Source organism: Macrobrachium nipponense, chromosome 27 (assembly GCF_015104395.2).
Source record: "Macrobrachium nipponense isolate FS-2020 chromosome 27, ASM1510439v2, whole genome shotgun sequence".
Lineage (NCBI taxonomy): Eukaryota > Metazoa > Arthropoda > Malacostraca > Decapoda > Palaemonidae > Macrobrachium > Macrobrachium nipponense.
The window spans coordinates 24,282,429-24,302,428 of NC_087216.1; the positions used below are offsets into that span (position 1 = coordinate 24,282,429).

At 40.7% G+C, this 20,000-nt stretch overlaps 2 protein-coding genes across 2 annotated transcripts in view; one reads left to right on the forward strand and one right to left on the reverse strand.

Annotated features, from left to right (window-relative positions):
• Positions 1 to 20,000, reverse strand: part of LOC135200629 (ataxin-3-like) — a 237,658-nt gene that overhangs the window by 22,494 nt on the left and 195,164 nt on the right. The gene's annotated exons all lie outside the window — the stretch shown is intronic.
• Positions 8,782 to 15,310, forward strand: LOC135200931 (ataxin-3-like; the record flags this gene model as incomplete). The annotated part of the gene is given in 7 exon segments (XM_064229709.1): positions 8,782 to 8,946; positions 9,404 to 9,540; positions 9,787 to 9,941; positions 10,286 to 10,392; positions 10,940 to 11,108; positions 11,877 to 12,041; positions 12,553 to 15,310. Coding segments are annotated over 7 exon segments (978 nt in total), but the record flags the coding sequence as incomplete, so codon positions are not given.

The following is a 20,000-nucleotide window of genomic DNA, read 5'->3' on the forward strand; positions in this document are numbered from 1 at the left end:
GAACCTAACCCCATTGTAACTCATGCCTGATTGGTGCAAACCACTTTTTTCCCCATTCTGTGTAACCAAAATACTAAGTAGCCTAGGGTAAACAACTGACTGGATTGGGCAACTCACTGACTACCGCGTTTTTGGCCACCCTCCGAAAAAGTACTTTTAACACATCCTAACACCAGAGATGGTCATCAGTCATGAGTTGTTGGTGGTGATCGCAGGAGCTCAAGACCTCTACTCTCCTTTCGAAGTGAGTATTATCTCCAAAGTTAGAAATTAAGGCCATATTTTAAGATTTAAACAGAGGGTAATGAAAACTGTGGCCAACGCAGTGCACACTACCCCCATGACGCTTTCGAAATTTTTACCCACAATTGAAAATTTTTAGAAGACTGATGCCATCTTGACGTTTGTGGAGTCGCTTGTGTCAACAAACTTCCCACTTCCTGTGCTAAATCCGCACACCATTTGTACCCATGGACGCTGGGCACGTTCATCACAACAATTATGAACACTTATCCAAGGGAACTACGGAATTCTTTGCACTCTTGAATTGTTTATCAGGGTTGTCAATTGGAATGTGTTTACCCTCCAAACTGGGTATAAGACTTAGACAAAACCAGGGAAATAAGTGAAATTAGCCTATCTATTTGTAGTATATATACATATTACAGCAATTTTATCATTACTGCAATACTATGACAACTAGAATTCATGGAAACAGTTTGCAAATGCATCGGCGTATGTGAGAAGCTCCACTAGATTGCCAACCATGAGTCATTTTTTCGCCGCGTCGTCTGCTTGTAAGTACATCAGAAATATTTGTAATTTTTCGGGGTTAATTTGGTTGCAAAAAAGGGATAATAGACATGAATTAGATAAACATTTTGAAGTAACAAAGTAAAGTTAAACTAAATACTGGAGTAAAGTAAACAATTAAGGGAATAAAGCTTTGCACCTCATACACCGCATACTCGTGTGTTGCCCGTAACTGTGCTTGTGGAGTGAGCGTCTAGGAACCAGGAACAGCAACATAGTTCAAGTGCAATTTGGAGTGAATTAAGACCAAAACGTCTATAATAACAATCAAATAAGCACTGTGGAGTTTCATTTGTGATGACAGTAAGGATAAAACCACCGATTACATGGTAAAAATGTATTTCAGTTCAAACCATGACCCCGGGAATAAAAAGTTTCATACTCTCACTAATGTAGGCAACAAAATGTTGTTTTATTGTGCTGATTACAACTGCAATCTTGAGTAAGATCAATAAATGTTACATATATATGGTAACTTTGTTCAAATGAGTGCTAGGAAGGCTGGGAAAGGTGGTGGATTGTCTGTGGTTAGAACAGCTAGTCACGTGACTGCTGCTATATTGGATTTCAAAACTGCCTTGAAAACATATTTTATGAAGAGCTCGCATGCTTATTTTAGTTTGTATGGTGCTTTCATATATCACATTATGTTGACAAAACTTTAATTCTTTGAATGGTATGCTTAAAGATGTAAATGTATTCTTGTTTCACCAATTAAATATCGAGTGAATAAGGCCAAGTCACGTGATGATGATGGATCGTCAGCAGTGTTTACCCTATACCTAGGAGGAAACCGCAATTTAAAAATAGAAATTTTGTTCATGAAACTTACCTGTCAGATATATATATAGCTGTATTTTTCCGAATCCGACAGAAATTTAAACACTTACGACACACGCAGTGGGAGTCAGGTGGTTAGTACCCATTCCCGCCGCTGGGAGGCGGGTATCAGGAATCATTCCCATTTTCTATTCATAATTTTTCTGTCGCCGGTGCTGGAAACACCTGTTTGCAGCACCTCCGTCCAGATTTTGGAAACTTACTAGCTACTTGAGTATCCCTTTTGTTTTTCTTTGGTATCTGAATTGGATCGGTGGCTTGGCACACGTTGACTTTGGTTTGAATTGATTTTGGTATTGAATTTTCTTTGATCAAGATGTCAGGGTCTAGTTCTACTAGCGCTAGATTTTGTTCGATGGCTGAATGTAGAGGTAGGCTACTGAAAGCTTCAGTAGACCCACATTCTGTTTGTAAAGTGTGCAGGGGGGAATGAATGTACGTTTGAAAGTCCGTTGTAAGGAGTGTGAAAGACTAACAGAGTCGGAATGGAAGGCGTATGAAACCTATCTTAAGAAACTTGAACGAGATAGGTTAAGGAGGTCTCCTCCAGGAGTGTTTCAGGTAGGCAAGATTTAAATTTATTCTCCTCCGCTAACCCTCCTTCTGTAGATTATGCTCCTACCCTGTAGTGTTGCCTCCGGCCCCTGAGACAGTGTCGGTAGAAGGTAATACGTTATCGCTAATTCTTGAATCGATTCGTAACTTAGAATCAAAAGTGTTAGCTCTGGAGAGCAAAAGTGAAGAAAAGTGCAATGAAGTGCCCCTTGTGTAGTGGAGGGTGCGTCAGATCGGCCTCATTTCGCCTCTAGACCTAGACCTCTGCTTGACTCCCAGATTACGGGGAGAGAGCATGTCGAAAGTCGAAGGAGGGTTACGAGGAACCCCACCGATCTGGCGTGCCTTCGGCAGCTTCTGACGAACATACCCAGACTGCCAAGGAGCGTGCGCGTGCACGTCTTCTCAAGGAGTGCTTTTCTTCTTCTGAAGCTTCCTCCCCGCGCAAGGGGTGGAGCTCTCATACCGCATCACGTCCGCTGAAAAGGACGGCTCGCGTTCGGGGGACGCTTCACGTCCAAGTTGTTCTCCGGAACTTTGCTCGTCGCCTGATAGTGAGTTTGCTGCTTTTCCTCCGCAGAAGAAGCGTAAGGATTCGTCGGAGGCGGAGTCTTCCCTAGATGTTTCTTTCGAGCGCCGCAGTCGCTCTAAAGTGCGTGAAGCGGCGGTTCCTGGAGTAGCAAGAAGGCGTCCCCTCGCCGCTCTCCTGCTCACAGGATCAGCCCCTCCCCAGAAAAGGAGGCTTCACCTACAAGCAAGATTCTTCAGTCTCTTCAGCAGCAACTTCGAGATGTTTTTCCTTCGAGAAAGACTGCTCCACGTCGCCGTAAGGATGACAACCTTCCTGTGAAGAGGTCGAGGCGTTCTCCCTCTCCCTCTCCTCGCTCGTCTCTCTCTCCGTTTGAGTCTCCCTCTAGAGTTAGTCCTGCTCCCCAGCAACTTTCTAGAGGAGGCGAGAAATTCGTTTCTCGCTCTCGTGAAGCGGTTGTTTCCGCTGATACGAAACCTGTGGATAAGAAGCGAGTTTCCTTAGATGCAGAACGCGCTTCTGCGAAAGTCAAACGCTCTTTAGTGGACGCCGAACGTGACTCGGTGCAAGTTTCGCGAGCGCCAGTGGACGCTCAGCGAGTGTTAGTGGACGCTCGGCGCGCACCAGTGGACGCTCGGCGCGCACCAGTGGACGCTCGGCGCGCATCAGTGGACGCTCGGCGAGCATCAGTGGACGCTCGGCGCGCACCTGTGGACACCCAGCGCGCACAAGTGGACGCCAGGTGTACACCTGTGGGAGTTTTGAGCGCGCTTCTGTCGGCGCCAGTAGATTGGCTTCGGACGCAAAACGCGCGCATACGGACGTCAGTTTTCCACTTCCGCAAGCACAAGCGGAGGCGGGAACTCTTCCTGTTCGCCGTTCTTTCTCTTTTGAGAAAGCTCGGGACTCTTCTTTACTTCCTCCGACTTCTCCAGTGTCTGAAGAGGAAGTTAGTGACGCTTTCGTCGAAGTGGACGAAGAACAGCAGTTGGCTCCAGTTTCGACGGACTACAAGGTTTTGACTCGTTTACTTCAGTCAGCCTTTGCAGACACCTTCCAGCCTGAAGCTCCACGTACTCCTCCCTCTCAGTTTTCGTCTTCCAAAGCTGCTAAGATCTCGGGCTTTGTGAGGATGAAGAAGTCGCTTTCTACGAAGCAAGCTTTTAGGAAGGTCCATGATTGGATGGAAAAGAGGAAAGCTTCAGGCAAGACTTCTTTCGCTTTACCACCTTCAAGACTTGGTGGCAAAGCTGGTATGTGGTATGAGACGGGTAGAAAACGTCGGTGTTAAGCTTCCAGCCTCAGCTCAAGGAGACTTTGGTAGCATTGTAGACGCCACCAGAAGATCTTTTTTGTCTTCCTCGAAAGTCTCGTGGACACATAGCGAGTTAGACTTTCACCTTAAAGGCCTCTTCAGGACACTAGAGGTTTTTAATTTTCTTGACTGGTGCCTGGGGGTATTGGATGCCAGGTCCAGGAGTTCTGATTCCATCACTCTGGGGGAGCTGTCCAGTGTATTGTCTTGCATGGACAAGGCCGTCAGGGATGGTTCTGAGGAATTGGCTGCTCATTTCAGCACGGGACTGCTTAAGAAAAGAGCACTTTTTTGCAATTTCACTGCAAAGTCAGTCTCACCAGCGCAAAAAGCGGAGCTTCTTTTCGCGCCTTTCTCAGAACATCTCTTCCCCCAGTCTTTGGTTAAGGACATAGCGGCCAGTCTCCAGGAGAAAGCAACTCAAGACCTTCTGGCTCAGTCTTCTAGGAAGCCTGCTACTGCTTCGGCTTCTGGGTCCTCTGCTTTGAAGAAGTCGAAGCCCTTTCGACCCGCTTCTTCCTCGAAGCCAGCCCCTCGAGAAGAGGCTCTTTCAGAGGCAAGACTCCCGCTCCTTCCAAGAGCAAGAAGTGAGAGGGAAGTCCTTCAGACACCGGTAGGAGCCAGACTTCTACATTTCGCGGAAGCTTGGGAAGAGAGAGGTGCCGACGCTTGGTCTCTGGACATCGTCAAGAAGGGGTACAGAATTCCTTTCCTGTCGTTACCCCCGCTGTCTTCGACACCAAAAGATTTGTCTCCGTCGTATCAGGGAGAAAAACAGAAAGTGCTTCACGATCTATTAGATCAAATGATCGAGAAGCAGGCAGTGGAACAAGTCTTCGACCGGAGTTCTCCGGGGTTCTACAACCGTCTGTTCCTAGTGCCGAAGCAGTCAGGGGGGTGGCGCCCCGTTCTGGATGTCAGCAGTCTGAATCGCTTCGTTACCAAGCAGAAGTTCAAGATGGAGACACCTCAATCCGTGCTTGCAGCTTTAAGACCGGGGGATTGGATGGTCTCGTTAGACCTTCAGGACGCATACTTTCACGTCCCCATCCATCCCCGTTCAAAGAAATACCTGCGGTTTGTCCTGAAAGGGAAGATTTTCCAATTCAGGGCACTCTGCTTCGGTCTCAGCACGGCGCCGATGGTGTTCACCGTTCTGATGAAGAACGTTGCGAGGTGGCTCCATCTTGCGGATATAAGGATCTCTCTCTACCTAGACGACTGGCTTATTCGAGCCTCATCGCCAGACAGGTGTCTGAAGGACCTGCACACGACTCTGTCGTTAGCGAAGTCCCTGGGACTTCTGGTGAATCTCGAGAAGTCGCATCTGACTCCTTCTCAATCCTTAGTCTATCTGGGGATTCAGATGGACTCAGTGGCTTTTCGGGCTTTTCCGTCCCAGGGGCGACAACTCCAATGCCTGGACAAAGTGTCGGCCTTTCTGGGGAAGGAAACATGCTCGGTGAGGGAATGGATGAGTCTGCTGGGGACCATTTCCTCACTGGAGAAGTTTGTTTCTCTGGGAAGGTTGCACCTCCGACCACTTCAGTTCTTCCTCTCAAGCAATTGGTCTCGCAAACAGGATCTAGAAGAGGTCTTGTTTTTGACGGAAGAAGTGAAAAAGCACCTCAATTGGTGGTTGGATCCAAAGAAGCTTGCGGAAGGTCTTTCGCTCAAGCTTCGGAACCCCGACCTAGTGTTGTTCTCCGACGCGTCCTCCACCGGTTGGGGAGCAACACTGGGAGGGAGAGAAGTGTCAGGCACCTGGAGAGGGGAACAGGTGTCCTGGCACATCAATCTAAAAGAACTCTCAGCGGTTTACCTCGCTCTGAGGTTCTTCGAGGAGGAAGTCTCCAGCAAAGTGGTGCAGATAAACTCGGACAACACCACAGCCTTGGCATACCTCAGGAAACAGGGGGGAACGCACTCTCATTCTCTGTTCGTCATCGCGAGGAATATCCTGATGTGGGCGAAGGCGCAAAACGTCACGATTCTGACAAGGTTTGTATCAGGCGTGGAAAACGTGCGAGCGGACCTTCTCAGTCGGCAAGGACAGCTTCTGCCGACGGAATGGACCCTTTCATCAGGAAGTATGCCAGGCGCTTTGGAAGCTGTGGGGACGTCCTCACGTGGACGTTTTTCGCAACTTCCCGAACGAAGAGACTTCCGCTGTATTGCTCCCCAGTTCTGGACCCGGGAGCAGTGGCAGTAGACGCCCTACTGTGGAATTGGTCGGACTAGACGTTTAACGCTTTTCCCCCATTCAAGATACTCGGGGAAGTAATGAGGAAGTTCGCTGCATCAGAAGGAGCGAGAATGACCCTCATCGCCCCCTTCTGGCCAGCGGCCGACTGATTCACGGAGGTGATGTCCTTCCTAATAGACTTTCCGAGGACTCTGCCCCTAAGGAAAGATCTACTCAGACAGCCCCACTTCGAGAGGTACCACAAAAACCTCCCCGCTCTGAGTCTGACTGCGTTCAGACTATCAAGAAGTTGGCCAGAGCGAGGGGTTTTTCAAGACCTGTGGCAACGGCGATTGCCAACGCAAGGAGGCCCTCCTCAGTCGCAGTTTACAATCAAAGTGGGCTGTCTTTAGAAGTTGGTGCAGAAGGAAGGGCATTTCCTCCACCTCAACCTCTGTGAGCCAGATAGCAGATTTCCTTCTTCACCTTAGGAAAGAAGCGAAACTAGCCGTTCCCACGATTAAAGGCTACAGAAGCGTGCTTTCTGTGGTCTTCAGACATAGAGGACTCGACTTAGCGAATGATAAAGACATTCATGATCTCATTAGATCATTTGAGACCGTGAAAGTTCTCCAGCCTAAGGTACCATCGTGGAACTTAGACGTGGTACTGAAGTTCCTCATGTCGAGTCAATTTGAACCGCTCCATTTAGCCTCGCTTAGGAATCTTACTAAGAAGACTATTTTCCTAACCGCTCTGGCGACGGCGAAGAGGGTTAGCGAAATTCAAGTCATAAGCAAGCATATTGGGTTCAAGGATCATAGTGCTGTTTTGTTCCTTAAGTCCTACGTTCTTGGCAAAGAACGAGAACCCTTCCAACCCTTGGCCGAGAACGTTCGAGATCAAGGGGTTGTCGGAGCTAGTGGGACCTGAAGCTGAGAGAGTCCTGTGTCCTGTCAGGGCTCTCAAGTTTTATTTGCAGAGAACCAGAGCATGCAGAGGTTCTTCGGAGAACTTGTGGTGCTCTGTGAAAAAACCAGATCTTCCGATGTCGAAAAATGCACTGGCGTTCTTCTTAAGAAGTACGGTTAAGGAAGCCCATGAAAAGTGTGGTGAAAGTGACATGGAACTTCTGAAAGTGAAAGCCCACGAGTTGAGGGCTATTGCTACTTCGGTGGCGTTTCACAAAAATATGGCAATCAAAGACATTTTGAGCGCCACTTATTGGCGAAGCAATTCGGTGTTCGCTTCACACTACCTGCGGGAGGTGAAAGCAACATACGAAAATTGTTACTCGCTAGGACCATACGTCGCTGCAGACACTGTTTTGGGGGCAGGAGGTAGCGCTCATCCTATCCTTTAATGGTTTAGGTGAGTTTTTAACTTGTGTTATGGTTGTGGGGTTGACCGCCTGCGGCGGATCTCCCTTCCATTAGCTTAGTCTATGTGGGATACTTTTGGTAGGCTACGCCAGGTGGTTTGGTTTTTACTTCGTTGCCCTCATTTGTATGGTCTATGGTCTAGTCACGTCGTGGTCTCGCCCCTGTTGACAGATCATCTGGAGTGCACCAGCTATATAGGTCTCTACCTCGCTGGCAACTCTAGTAGCACAAGCAGACTTACGCGGCAGTAACCACGAAGTCAGCTATGCTAACAGGTAAGGAATCAAGATATCAATTATCTGCATATATATGTTTCCTAAAATCTTCTATTCTGTCTACTCCCACCACCAAAGGTGGGATTCAGCTATATATATCTGACAGGTAAGTTCATGAACAAAATGATATTGTAATGATACAATTAAGTTTGTTCATACTTACCTGGCAGATATTATATAATCAAGTACCCACCCACCTCCCTCAGGAGACAGTGGAAATAAAAAATTATGAATAGAAAATGGGAATGATTCCTGATACCCGCCTCCCAGCGGCGGGAATGGGTACTAACCACCTGACTCCCACTGCGTGTGTCGTAAGTGTTTAAATTTCTGTCGGATTCGGAAAAATACAGCTATATATATATCTGCCAGGTAAGTATGAACAAACTTAATTGTATCATTACAATATCATATTGGACGAGCCACTATTACCTAGATTAACCGGGAAAACAGACAATTAAAAAGACATTCGCAAGTGAATAGTACTAATTCCTAGTCTTATGTAGAGTACCATACCCTAGCTAAAACTTCCTTTCTGAAGATTTATCCTTTATAATAAGAAAAAGGCTGAGATTCAGCTGTATTGCCTGAAAACATTTGTATTTGCGAAACATAAAACTGGGAAAATATTTTTATCCTGAGTTGTGCAAGCCTTAATTATAAACATGTTTACATATATCTGACATGTGAATAATTGCAACTTAAAGTGAGAACTATAATTAACTGGTAATTCTCAGAGTGTTATTTTTAAACCGATAAATCTAGTTCCTTGACGTTAATACATATTTTTTTTTATTAGATCTTAGAGTAAATATTGTAAATTATGAATTTATTTTGTCTAAGTTCAAATGTTTAAAAATCTCAAAGTAAACTTTCCTCTATTTCAGCAAGATGGGTTACTATGTGGGCAACACTGTCTCAATAACCTTTTGCAAGGACAGTATTTCACAGCTGTTGACCTAGCAGACATTGCGCAGCAAATGGATCAGGCCGAACAGCAACATATGGCTGAACTAGGAAGGCACACTGATGATTATAGGAGATTCATGGAGGTAAATCTTCTTAAAAGCTTCTTGTAATTCGTTTGATTAGTCATATTTTTCTGTACTTACTGTATGTGTAATATTATTTACATATTTCTACTTTTCCATTGTTAGAGATAGGGCAATAGCATACCCTTGCAAAATTGTTGAAACTAGATTAGGTTTCTGATTGAAGATAAGCTACAATGTAGATAAAGGAGGCCTGTGCTTTATTTATGATATTGTTATTTTCTTACTTTTTAGTTTTACATGAGTTTCTGTTACTTAACTTACGGATACACATAATACATTCAATTTCTTCTTTGAGCTTACTCACTTTCTTTGCAAGAATACATAGTATCTATTGAGTGCACCATTAGCTACTAGTAACATAGGAGTAAAAGATGTAGGATTATGTTGATTTGTATAAAATGAATTATTGAATTATTTTCTTTAATAGACTTATATATTTATCCGTCTCTTTTAGCAACCCTCTGTAAACATGGATGATAGCGGAATGTTCAGCATTCAAGTCCTTACCTCAGCCCTCCGTGTATGGGATTTAACCTTAATACCTTTCGCTTCATCACACGCATTGGCAAAAGCTGCTCGTGGCAATCCTACGTAAGCTGCTCTGGATCTTTGCTTTGTTTGGAATAAAGGCTGCTAGTCATTATTGTTACTAAGTTTATTTTTAAAATTTAATTGTGCTGTTCTTTCTTTTGAGAATATGGCATGAAATAACATCTTTTTCATTTAATTCAAATGTTATTACTAGTTATTAGTTCACAGCTAATTAATTACTTGGTAAGTGTATATATAACATTATTTTATTATAAAAATGTCATTTTTATTCATCTCTCCATTCAGAGATCAGCAAGCTTATGTGTGCAACTTCAAAGAACACTGGTTCACAGTCAGAAAGCTTGGATACCAGTGGTTCAACTTGAACAGTCTGCTCTCCTTCCCAGAGCTAATATCTGATACATATTTGTCACTGTTTTTGACTCAGTTACAGCATGAAGGTATGGTGCTATTTCCTCTGTGTTAATATTCTTAGCGTTGCAAACTACCAGGGAAAGTTTTTAAAATGACTTAGGCCATATGTGCTCTGGTATTTTGTATTGAAATTTTTAAAGTGTTTTTTTATGTTCCTTTAATTTTGTATACCAAACACATTTTGACATTGACAGCACTCATGAAGCATTAGCTATTCAAGTAATGTACTATATGTATAGCTATTCAAGTAATGTACTATACGTATAGGAAGATACTCTATATGAAATGCATAGTATATGTATCCCCTGTAGGGATACATTTTTAATTGTTCCTAGAAAGTTTTGTACTCATGAATTTTGATGTCCGACAGGTTACTCCATATTCCTAGTAGAGGGTAGATTGCCTGAGTCAGAAGCAGACGAGACACTGCGATTACAACCAGCTGTTCAGACGGTCAAACCAAAGCTCCTTCCAGAGGTAGGAATAAATATTTAGATGTTTTGATAGTAAACAAAAGCTATTTATTTTTCTGTAAAAGTGTTAGTACAGACATAATTCATCCTACAGCCAGTGTCTTGGTAAGGACACAGACTAGTGAAATAGGCAGTCCCCAGGTTATGACGGGTTCGGCTTACGACGTTCCGAGGTTAAGGTGCTTTTCAATTATATTCATCAGAAATTATTTCCAGGGTTACGATGCCTACAACGCTCATCTGGTAGATGAAATATGACACTAAAAATGCAAAATAATCAATAATTGAAGTTTTTTTTTAATAAAAAATGCAATAACAATGCAGTTTACATAGAGCTTTCAATGCACCCAAAGCATTTAAAGTAAAGTTTTCTTAGGGTTTTTGACGATGCGCCGGCTTACGACGATTTTCGGCTTATGACGCGTCTCAAGAACGGAACCCCCATCATAACCCGGGGACTGCATGTATATTGTCTATTTGTGTAGCATGCAAATTCTTAAAAATATGGAAAAGACATCAACGATGATATTAATTTTATTTTTCCTGGACAGTTGGCTGAGGAGGCAAAGAGCAATCAGGAAGAAAAAGATCTCAAAGTTGCTCTGGCCAATAGTCTAGCTAATGTTGCCGCTTCATCCAGCCAGCGAACACCTGATAGCGATGATTTAGCAGCAGCAATTAACTTGTCATTACAGTATTCAGATTCACCGGTTAAACATAGTAAGTATTATTTTAGATTGATCATTAAGATCTCAGCATATTGGGCGTTTAGCAGTGTTGTAGAATAAGGAATTGCATCTTGTACATTATTGAGTTTGTCTGGTTTCTAAGAGATTATTAAACCTTGATGTATTCTTTGATTCAAGGTTGGTTCTGTAAATGGATATCTGCTATTTTTTTTTTTCCTATTATATATCATGTACAAAATAAGTAAATTCACCTACAAAAATAGCATCTCAATAACTAAAAGCTTTTTTTAATTGAATATATCAGTATAGTAGCTGCATCAATCACTTGAAATTCTCAATTAGTAACTTTGATAGTTAAGGTTTCCATTTTTGAAGCACTATCTGCGTTGTTCATATTTCACGTATGAACAAGATATGGAAATCAGCAGTTACTGTACACACTTTTATAACAATCTCAGGCCACTGGCTTATGGTTTTAAGTTATGAATCATGCTTGAAAATAGATTATGCTACTTCTTTCAAACACCGTACTCTTTGGAAGCTTGAATTTCAAGTCACTGACCCCTGTAGGCTTGTCCATATGAAGAGGGGTTTATCTGAATACTAATAATAGTTTCATGAAATATGTTTATTTGAATTGTTTGGTTAGTTTATGTAATTTGCCCTTGACATTTTACACTTGCCTAGTTTATCCATGCACTTCTACTTAATTTCTTTCAGACATTGTATTGTCATTGTTGTGAGTACTTTAATTAAGAATTTGCTGCTAATATGATATATATTTGCTAACGCATTACAGGGAACAGTGAAGAAAGTGACCTACAGAGAGCTCTTGCGTTAAGTTTGTCCAGCGAAGGACACGACTCTGGAGGTCCCAGCACGTCAAAAGAGGAGTTAAGTGAAGATGACCAGCTCCAAGCTGCCCTTAGAATGAGCCTTGATCAGAAAACTCCAGAGGAAGAGGGTAAGACGATTGTAATGTTGCGCTTTGTAATTCGTTATGATTGGTTGTAATTGTCTTTTGTATTGATGTATATTCTGTACACAGTAGTGCAGTGTTCCCCCCATATTCACATTCACGGCATTCGTGTATTTCTCTATGGACCATATCTACCCATTATTCACATATTCACTGTATTTTTCTATGAGAAGTATCCACAAATTCCAGGTTTTTTATCAATTTCATCATAAGATGCACATTTTGTGATAAAACAATAAAGAAATAAACAGGTATAAACATTTTTAGTGAGTTTTTCTTGAGTTTCAGCTAAGAAAATAGGCCGTATTAAGTGTTTTTATTAAAGGGGTTTCAACTATTCGCAGGCGGTCTGGTACACATCCTCCGCCAATTTTGGGGGAACACTGTATTCATTGAAGAAAAATTTGAATTCTTTAGAACTGAGAGGTTAAGTAAGAATTTAGTGTTAAAACTATTTCATATTCCTTGTAATTTAGCACTGTTAATTCCTTTCCAGCACCTAGTCCTGACAAGGAGCCAGATCTTCAAGAAATACGAGAAAAACGCTTGGCTTTCCTGTCAAAGAAGGCCCCTTGACCTCTAGATTTGATAAGGTTATATGCTTTAAAGCAAGATTGGATATATATAATATATTGATTTCAGTAACTGCCACAAAAGTGTCCTTTGAAATAGCATTATTTGTACTTTCATTTGAATCTTCACATCACAGAAATTAAGGTAAATTGTATGTTTAGTTTTTTCAGTTTTCTTTCAGAGATATTTTTTTCTTGTAACAGAGATATTGTTATACTATGTCTTTTTGAATATAAGGGTTTATAAGTGCCTTCTTTGATGTTGCATAATACTAAAGCCAGTAACTTCAGGAAAACCAGACTGATTAGATAGTGATAGATAAATACTGTCTTTTCCCATAGAGGACAAACCTTTCTTAAGCAAAACCCTTCAGGTTTTTGCTTGTTTTTTGTACTATCAGCATCTGTATTTTTTCTGCTTGATTGCCTGCACATATCTTTTCATGCCTGTATGAAATATGTCCCAGTAATAATAGAAAATAATGTTATGTTACATATTTACATGTAGGTGTAGAAATAAGCAATGCAGAATTGACAAGGCTATAGTGGATACCAACAACTCTAGAGCGAGGATGAGCTACTTGAACAAAAGTGAATCACTATGAGCTATATGGACTTTACTTGTGGTGCAAGAAATTTCCATGAAACATTTGTTTCAAAAACTTTGGTTGAGTTCCATTGAATATACTATGTCCTTTTTGTATAGGTTTATAAGAGATAAACATTCTGCCAGTTATCATCATGCTGTATTAGTTCAGATACCATGTGAGTGGTTGTAATTTTTAGGCGCTGATCTCTTCTAACTTACTCTAGTATGTCGATCATAAATGGTTTTATGCCTCATTTTCCTTCTGTGGAGTTAGACTTGATCTGAGTTCTCTCCATACTTCACTCTTGAAAACTTTCCTGTCTGGTAAACATCCTTATCTCTGCCATTTCTTCCTCTGTAGCTTTCTTCATTTCCCAGTGGTTTGATAGACCCAAGCATTTATCTCAAATTCTTCCAATACATTTTCCATTGTCTTCACTCCAGGATGTGTGTTTAGGTACTTTGGTTGTTTTACTGTATCCATTACAGTCAGCATCTCTCATGTTGTAATTTTTTTTATAAATAATTATTGATTCTTTGATTGTTACTTTTATGTAGTAATACAAATGCTGTAATTTTGTTTTTCCACTATTGTATTACCCTTTCCAAGACTGTTACCTTTTAGTTTTGTGTACCTTTGTCTTCAGTTTTTTTGTATCATGTAAACATATGATAATTCCTTGGTTATTTGTAATATACTGTTTCCAGCCTAAAGTGACATACATGTGTTACTTGTCTTTTCAGGTTTTTTTTTTTTTTTTTTTTTTTTTGGTGGGGGGGGGGTTCAAAGTACATCTCCAGAAGTTAATGGAAAAGCATGTGAGAGGTAAGTTTTTTATTGACTGATGATCTGTGTACAGTAGTAAGTACTGTATTAGAGGAGGAACTTTGTAATAAGTATTATAAGAGGAAGTAATACTTTCGAAACTTGTTTCAAGTATATATTAGTACAGGTACTTGATAAGTCAAACTATGTTGGGTTGTAGTTTGTCTATCTTATCCAAATTAGTAACTATAATCTCTCTAGGATACATGATGAGAAAGTTGTTCCTAAATTTAGTCATCAGTAGCCTAGGTGTTTGACGCCAGTTTTAGTACCAAATATTTGTAATCAATCAACCAATCCTAAACTTAGTGGTTTTCCTAAATTTATTGAAGATTCTGGTCTTCAGGAAATATACTCTAATGCCATTACTAGTTTCTTGGGTGTGACGGGTAAGCCAGCCCAACTCAATGGCAGTTCCAAGTATGGATGCGTGAGGAAATGGAGTCGGGAGTGGCATCCTGTAAAATATTTGCCAATACCAATTATGAAATCTTCTGATCTCCTGACATAAGCAAGGAGCAAATACAGTCCTGCTTTCTGCTGACATTTTGCAAATTCATACTTATACATTTATCACCTTTTCCTGTAGTTTTTTTCTCCGCAGGCTGATTTCCCTTTGGACCCCTATATTGGGTTTTCAGCTGAAGATTTAAAGAAAGGAATCAATTGTCCCTTAAGTCATGGGGTACCTACCTGTTACTCAGCATGATGGTACTCCACAGGTAATTCTGCCAGTTTTTGCAAAGCATATTTTTTTTTTTTTTTGCAGTTTTGGAAAATAACACACACAATAAGCATTGGATAACTTAGTTGAGAAACAGTATGATTACAGATGCAAAGAAAATCTCACTACCATATAGGAGTATCAACTTACATTTTGTTATTAATGAGACACTTGTAGTGTTGTTTCAAGAGGCTTATATAGTTGAAGAACTTTTTTTACATTATTGAGTATCCTTATGTTCTGAAGTTTACGTCTGTTTTCTGAAAGAGTAAATTGTAAGAAGGTTACAGGTAGAAGTTTGTCACAAAAGTTTAAAAACAGAATTTTGTATTTACATTTTTATGTAACTGCTGTACTTTTGAGTTATGTTTTTGCTTTCATCTTCTGTGTTATGGATTTAACATAAGTAATTCAATTATCTGTATTGGATAAATCTAAACAGTGGAGGTACAAGTACGCAATCTCTTACCTGAAAATAGGAAGTTGCAACCGAAAGTTATTTCACTTAATGTATGCACAATAAATCTCTGTATGTTTATTGAATGTTTTACTTAGAAATAAAAGTTAAGCTAGTAATTTTTTATTTACCGTTATCCCAACTCGTATTCTAAAGAGTAATATTATAGATAGTTTTTATATCCTAGTGTAAATATTTATCATGTTCACTGAAGAGGTTTCATATGTTTGCTTATAAGGTATTGGTCTTCAAATCATACTTTGTTTTCATTCAGCTTTTGTTAAGTAATGAACACGATTGATTACTCAATGGCTGTTTGGCTTTTATTGATGTAACATAAATTTTAGCATGTCTCAGTATATGTACTAATGTTGTAATTCCACAGACCATTGTTATGCGCAGTGGTTCTGGTTAGTAAAAATTTTAATATTTCTGCTTTGGGAGGTGAAATGTCCTTGCAAATGTTTTAAGATATTTCATACGTTTTGTAATCTGTACACTGCTTTGGTCACTGCTGAAAATTTCATTGATATACTGTGTGCTTAATTTTGGCTTTCTTATCCCTAATTGCTATGTTCATGATGTTACTCTTTCTGGCAATTATTTCTATTCTTACCTTGGTGTACATATGTATTTTCTACATTATATGTGTGGCTTGTGGTTGCTGAGTTCCTAATTTTAGTATTATAACTCCAGTATTTTTTTATACATATATCAACAATATCTTGAAGAAATGGGCATGATAGATTTATTATTTCTTTCCCAATACCCGATCTCTTCTTTCATTGTTTCATATTACCTTCTGTTACTTCTTTCAAAGTAAAACCCTTTTCTTTGGAAGCTTGAATTTCAAGTCAGTGGCCCCTGTGGGCATTATTCATGTGAAAAGGGGCCATCTTCTAAATGAGAACACTTGTTATTCGTATTTAGGATATTTGGTTGCTCAAGCAAAAAATTGATGCCTCTAGTTGAAGTGGGTCTTTATGAAGCCTGCCACCAACGCAGGGTTAATCAGAACCTCAGAATATCATTGTTTGGGTAAAAAGTTGGTTAGAATTACGATGGTTCATCTCTTGAAAGCTGATATTTTTCAAAAACTGTGTCAGAAGGGTAAGCCAGAATTCTTGAGTATGTAATCCTCAAAACTGCATCAGAAATCATATTTCTTTTATTATTTTTTTATTTAATGTTACTTAATTTTTCAGATGACAACTGTCATAGGTCAGTGTTTAGTACTAAATAAAATTTGACATTTTTAATATACCCACAGGAGCAAGGATTTATGCAGGCACAAAACCAGCTTGCTCAAACAACAAAATTAAAAAGGATTACCTCAACAAAACCAGGAGATGTTATTCTTGATCACTGAGCTGTGTGCCTTGCTTGATGACACACGTAGAGCAGCTTTTTTTTGTATTTTTGATATGAGTAATTTCATCATTGACCACTAGTGTCAGAGAATGAGAGGCATTATACTAATATATATATATATATATATATATATATATATAGATATATATATAATATATATATATATAGGAAAGCAAATATACAGGAAAAGTTGTAAGCATAAATCCAAGCGCTTTCGTCTTTCTAAGACATTGTCAAGGAACGTTCCTTGACAATATCTTATTAAGACGAAAGCGCTTGGATTTATGCCTATCATTTACCTGTGGCATTCGCTTATTTAATGAAACCATGTGCATCTACTGTGATTTTTTATATATATATATATATATATATATATATATATATATATATATATATATATATATATATATATATATATATATATATAACCTAGCCACCTGGGGGGGGCAACCAAGTCCTTATGGGTGCCGTCCCAAGCCCGATAAATAGGGAGGGTTGGTGTCAGGAAGGGCATCCGGCTGTAAAAATCTGTGCCAAAACCAAAAATGGAATGAGCCGAAATATGGAAAGAGGTAATGCTAGGGCGTACTCCGTAAACAACGCACAGAGACATCGCCCTAACTCTGTGGTAAGGCGAGGGCTACTGCATCAGGAGCGGGTGCAGCTAAAGAAGCGAGCTCACATTGGGTTCAGAGTATGTCAGCTAATGTTGGGTCCATGACTGGGAGAGGTAGAGAATTGGCTGACTTGATGAGAGAAAAGAAAGTAGATGTTGTGTGTGTGCAAGAAACGCGGTGGAAAGGAAATAAAGCTAAAGAGTTGGGAGATGGATATAAGCTATATTATAGTGGAGCAAATAAACAAGGTAGAAATGAGTTGGCATAGTACTGATCTAGTGAACTAAAGAACTCGGTAATAGAAGTGCATAGAAAGAATGACCGTATCATCAGATTGAAGATATGTTATGGAGGAGAGATGCTGAATATTATAAGCGCATATGCACCACAAGTTGGTTGCACAGAAGAAGAGAAGGGAAATTTCTGGAGAGACATGAATGGAATAATGCAAGAACTGGAAGAGCATGAGAGGGTGATAGTTGGGGCAGATTTGAATGGCCATGTCGGAAGTGAAAATGAGGCGATTTGGCGGGTGCATGGGGGCCATGGAATTGGGGAGAGAAACCCAGAAGGAGAGAGTGTAGTGGACTTTGCTGTGTCATTCGACATGGCAATAGTAAACACATTCTTTGAGAAGAAAAGGGAACACCTAATAACATATATGGAGAAGATTCTCCCAGATAGACTATTTCTTGTATAAAAGGATAAATCTGGTGGAGGTCAAGAACTGCAAAGTTATTCCAGGCGACCATGTAGCCCCCCAACAACACAGGCTGCTATGTATGGACTTGAAGTTGAAAAGGGAAAGAAAAAACCAAAGCTAAAGGGATAAGGAAAATTAAATGGTACGAATTACAGAAGGAAGGGGATAAGAAGAGAGAGTTTAAGAGGACGGTTTTGGAGGATATTGATATAGGGTTGAAGATGTTCAAGAATGTGGGCACGAAATGCAGCAGTAATAGAAGGCATGGAAAGGAGCTGCTAGGAGAGACATCTGGTATCATATGGGAAGAAAAGGATAGGTGGTGGGATGAAGACATTGAGAAAGTAGTAAAAGATAAGGAGGCAAAGAAAAGATGGGAAGAGTCACAGTCAGTGGAAGACAGAAATAGGTACAGAGAGAAAAACAAGGTGGTGAAAAAGGTGGTAGCCAAGCTAAAGCAAAGTCGTATGATGATGTGTATAATGAGCTGGGGACAAAGGAAGGATTAAAGAAGATGATCAAGCTATCAAAGGCTAGAAATAAGAGCACCAAAGATATGACACATATCAAACAAATAAAGGATCAAGAGGGTGTAGTGCTTAGAAAGGAGGAAGACATTGTGAAGAGATGGAAAGAATATTTCGAACAGTTGTTAAATGAAGAAAATAATAGACTAATAAGAGAGGATGGGCAAGTGAACATTGGCATGGTAATGAGGTTTTCTAGGCAAGAGGTACTAAATGCACTGAAGAAGATGAAGAATGGGAAGGCAACCGGACCAGACATGATCCGGTGGAGGCATGGAAAGCATTAGGAGATGAAGGAGTGGATATACTGTACGATCTTATGATAAAGATCCTTGAACAGGAAAAGATACCAAATGAGTGGCGTGGGAGTATATTGATCCCAATTTTTAAAGGGAAAGGCGATGTCCAAGAGTGTGGTAATTATAGGGGCATTAAATTGATGTCACACACTTTGAAGATACTGGAAAGGATGATAGATGCTAGACTGAGAGAAGAAGTACAAATAGGTAAGAGCAGATGGGATTTATGAAGGGAAGGGGAACACAGATGGTATATTTTGTCTGAGGCAAATAATGGAGAAATTCGGGGAAAGACAAAGGGACCTACATATGGTATTCATTGACCTTGAAAAGGCTTATGACCGAGTCCCGAGACAAGAGGTATGGAGGAGCCTGAGGAGAGATGGTGCCAGAGAAGTATGTGCGATTGATACAAGAGATGTACCGGAATGTATTTACCAGAGTGAGGAGCAGTGTTGGGGAGACAGAAGGTTTTGAGGTGAGAGTAGGATTACACCAGGGGTCGGCTCTGAGCCCATTAATCTTTAACATAGTGATGGATGTTATAATAGAGGAAGTAAGGGAGACAGTACCATGGAACATATTGTATGCGGATGATATTGTTCTGTGTGCAGAGAGCAGGGAAGATCTGGAAGTGAAATTGGAAAGATGGAGACAAGTACTGGAGGACAGAGGAATGAGAATAAGTAGATCCAAGACAGAATGTGTGTAGCACCACTGAGGGGGATGATAGAGAAAGTATTCAGCTTGGTGGAGAGCAAATAAGGAGAGTTGATAAGTTTAAGTATTTGGGATCTTTTGTTAACGCTGGAGGAAGTATGGAAGAAGAAGTAAAACATCGGGTGACCAGGTCAGGCTGGAACGAAAAAATTGGAGAGCGGCCTATTCTCGGGGAGTTCTTTGTGACAAAAGAGTGCCGCTTAGGTTAAAAGGAAAATTTCACAAGACGGTGGTAAGAACAGCAATGCTGTATGGTACGGAAACAGCAAGCATGAGAAAAGCAGAGCAGAAGAAGATGGATGTGGCAGAAATGAGAATGCATAGGTGGATGTCTGGGGTGACAAGAGTGGATAGGATCAGAAATGACTACATAAGGGGGTCAACTAAGGTGGTGGAAGTATCAAAGAAAGTGCAGGAGGGGAGGCTGAGATGGTATGGACACCTGTTGAGGAGAGATGAGGACCACGCTGGGAGACATACTATGGGGGTGGAAGTGCAAGGAAGAAGAAAAAAGAGGGAGACCAAGAAAGAGATGGAAG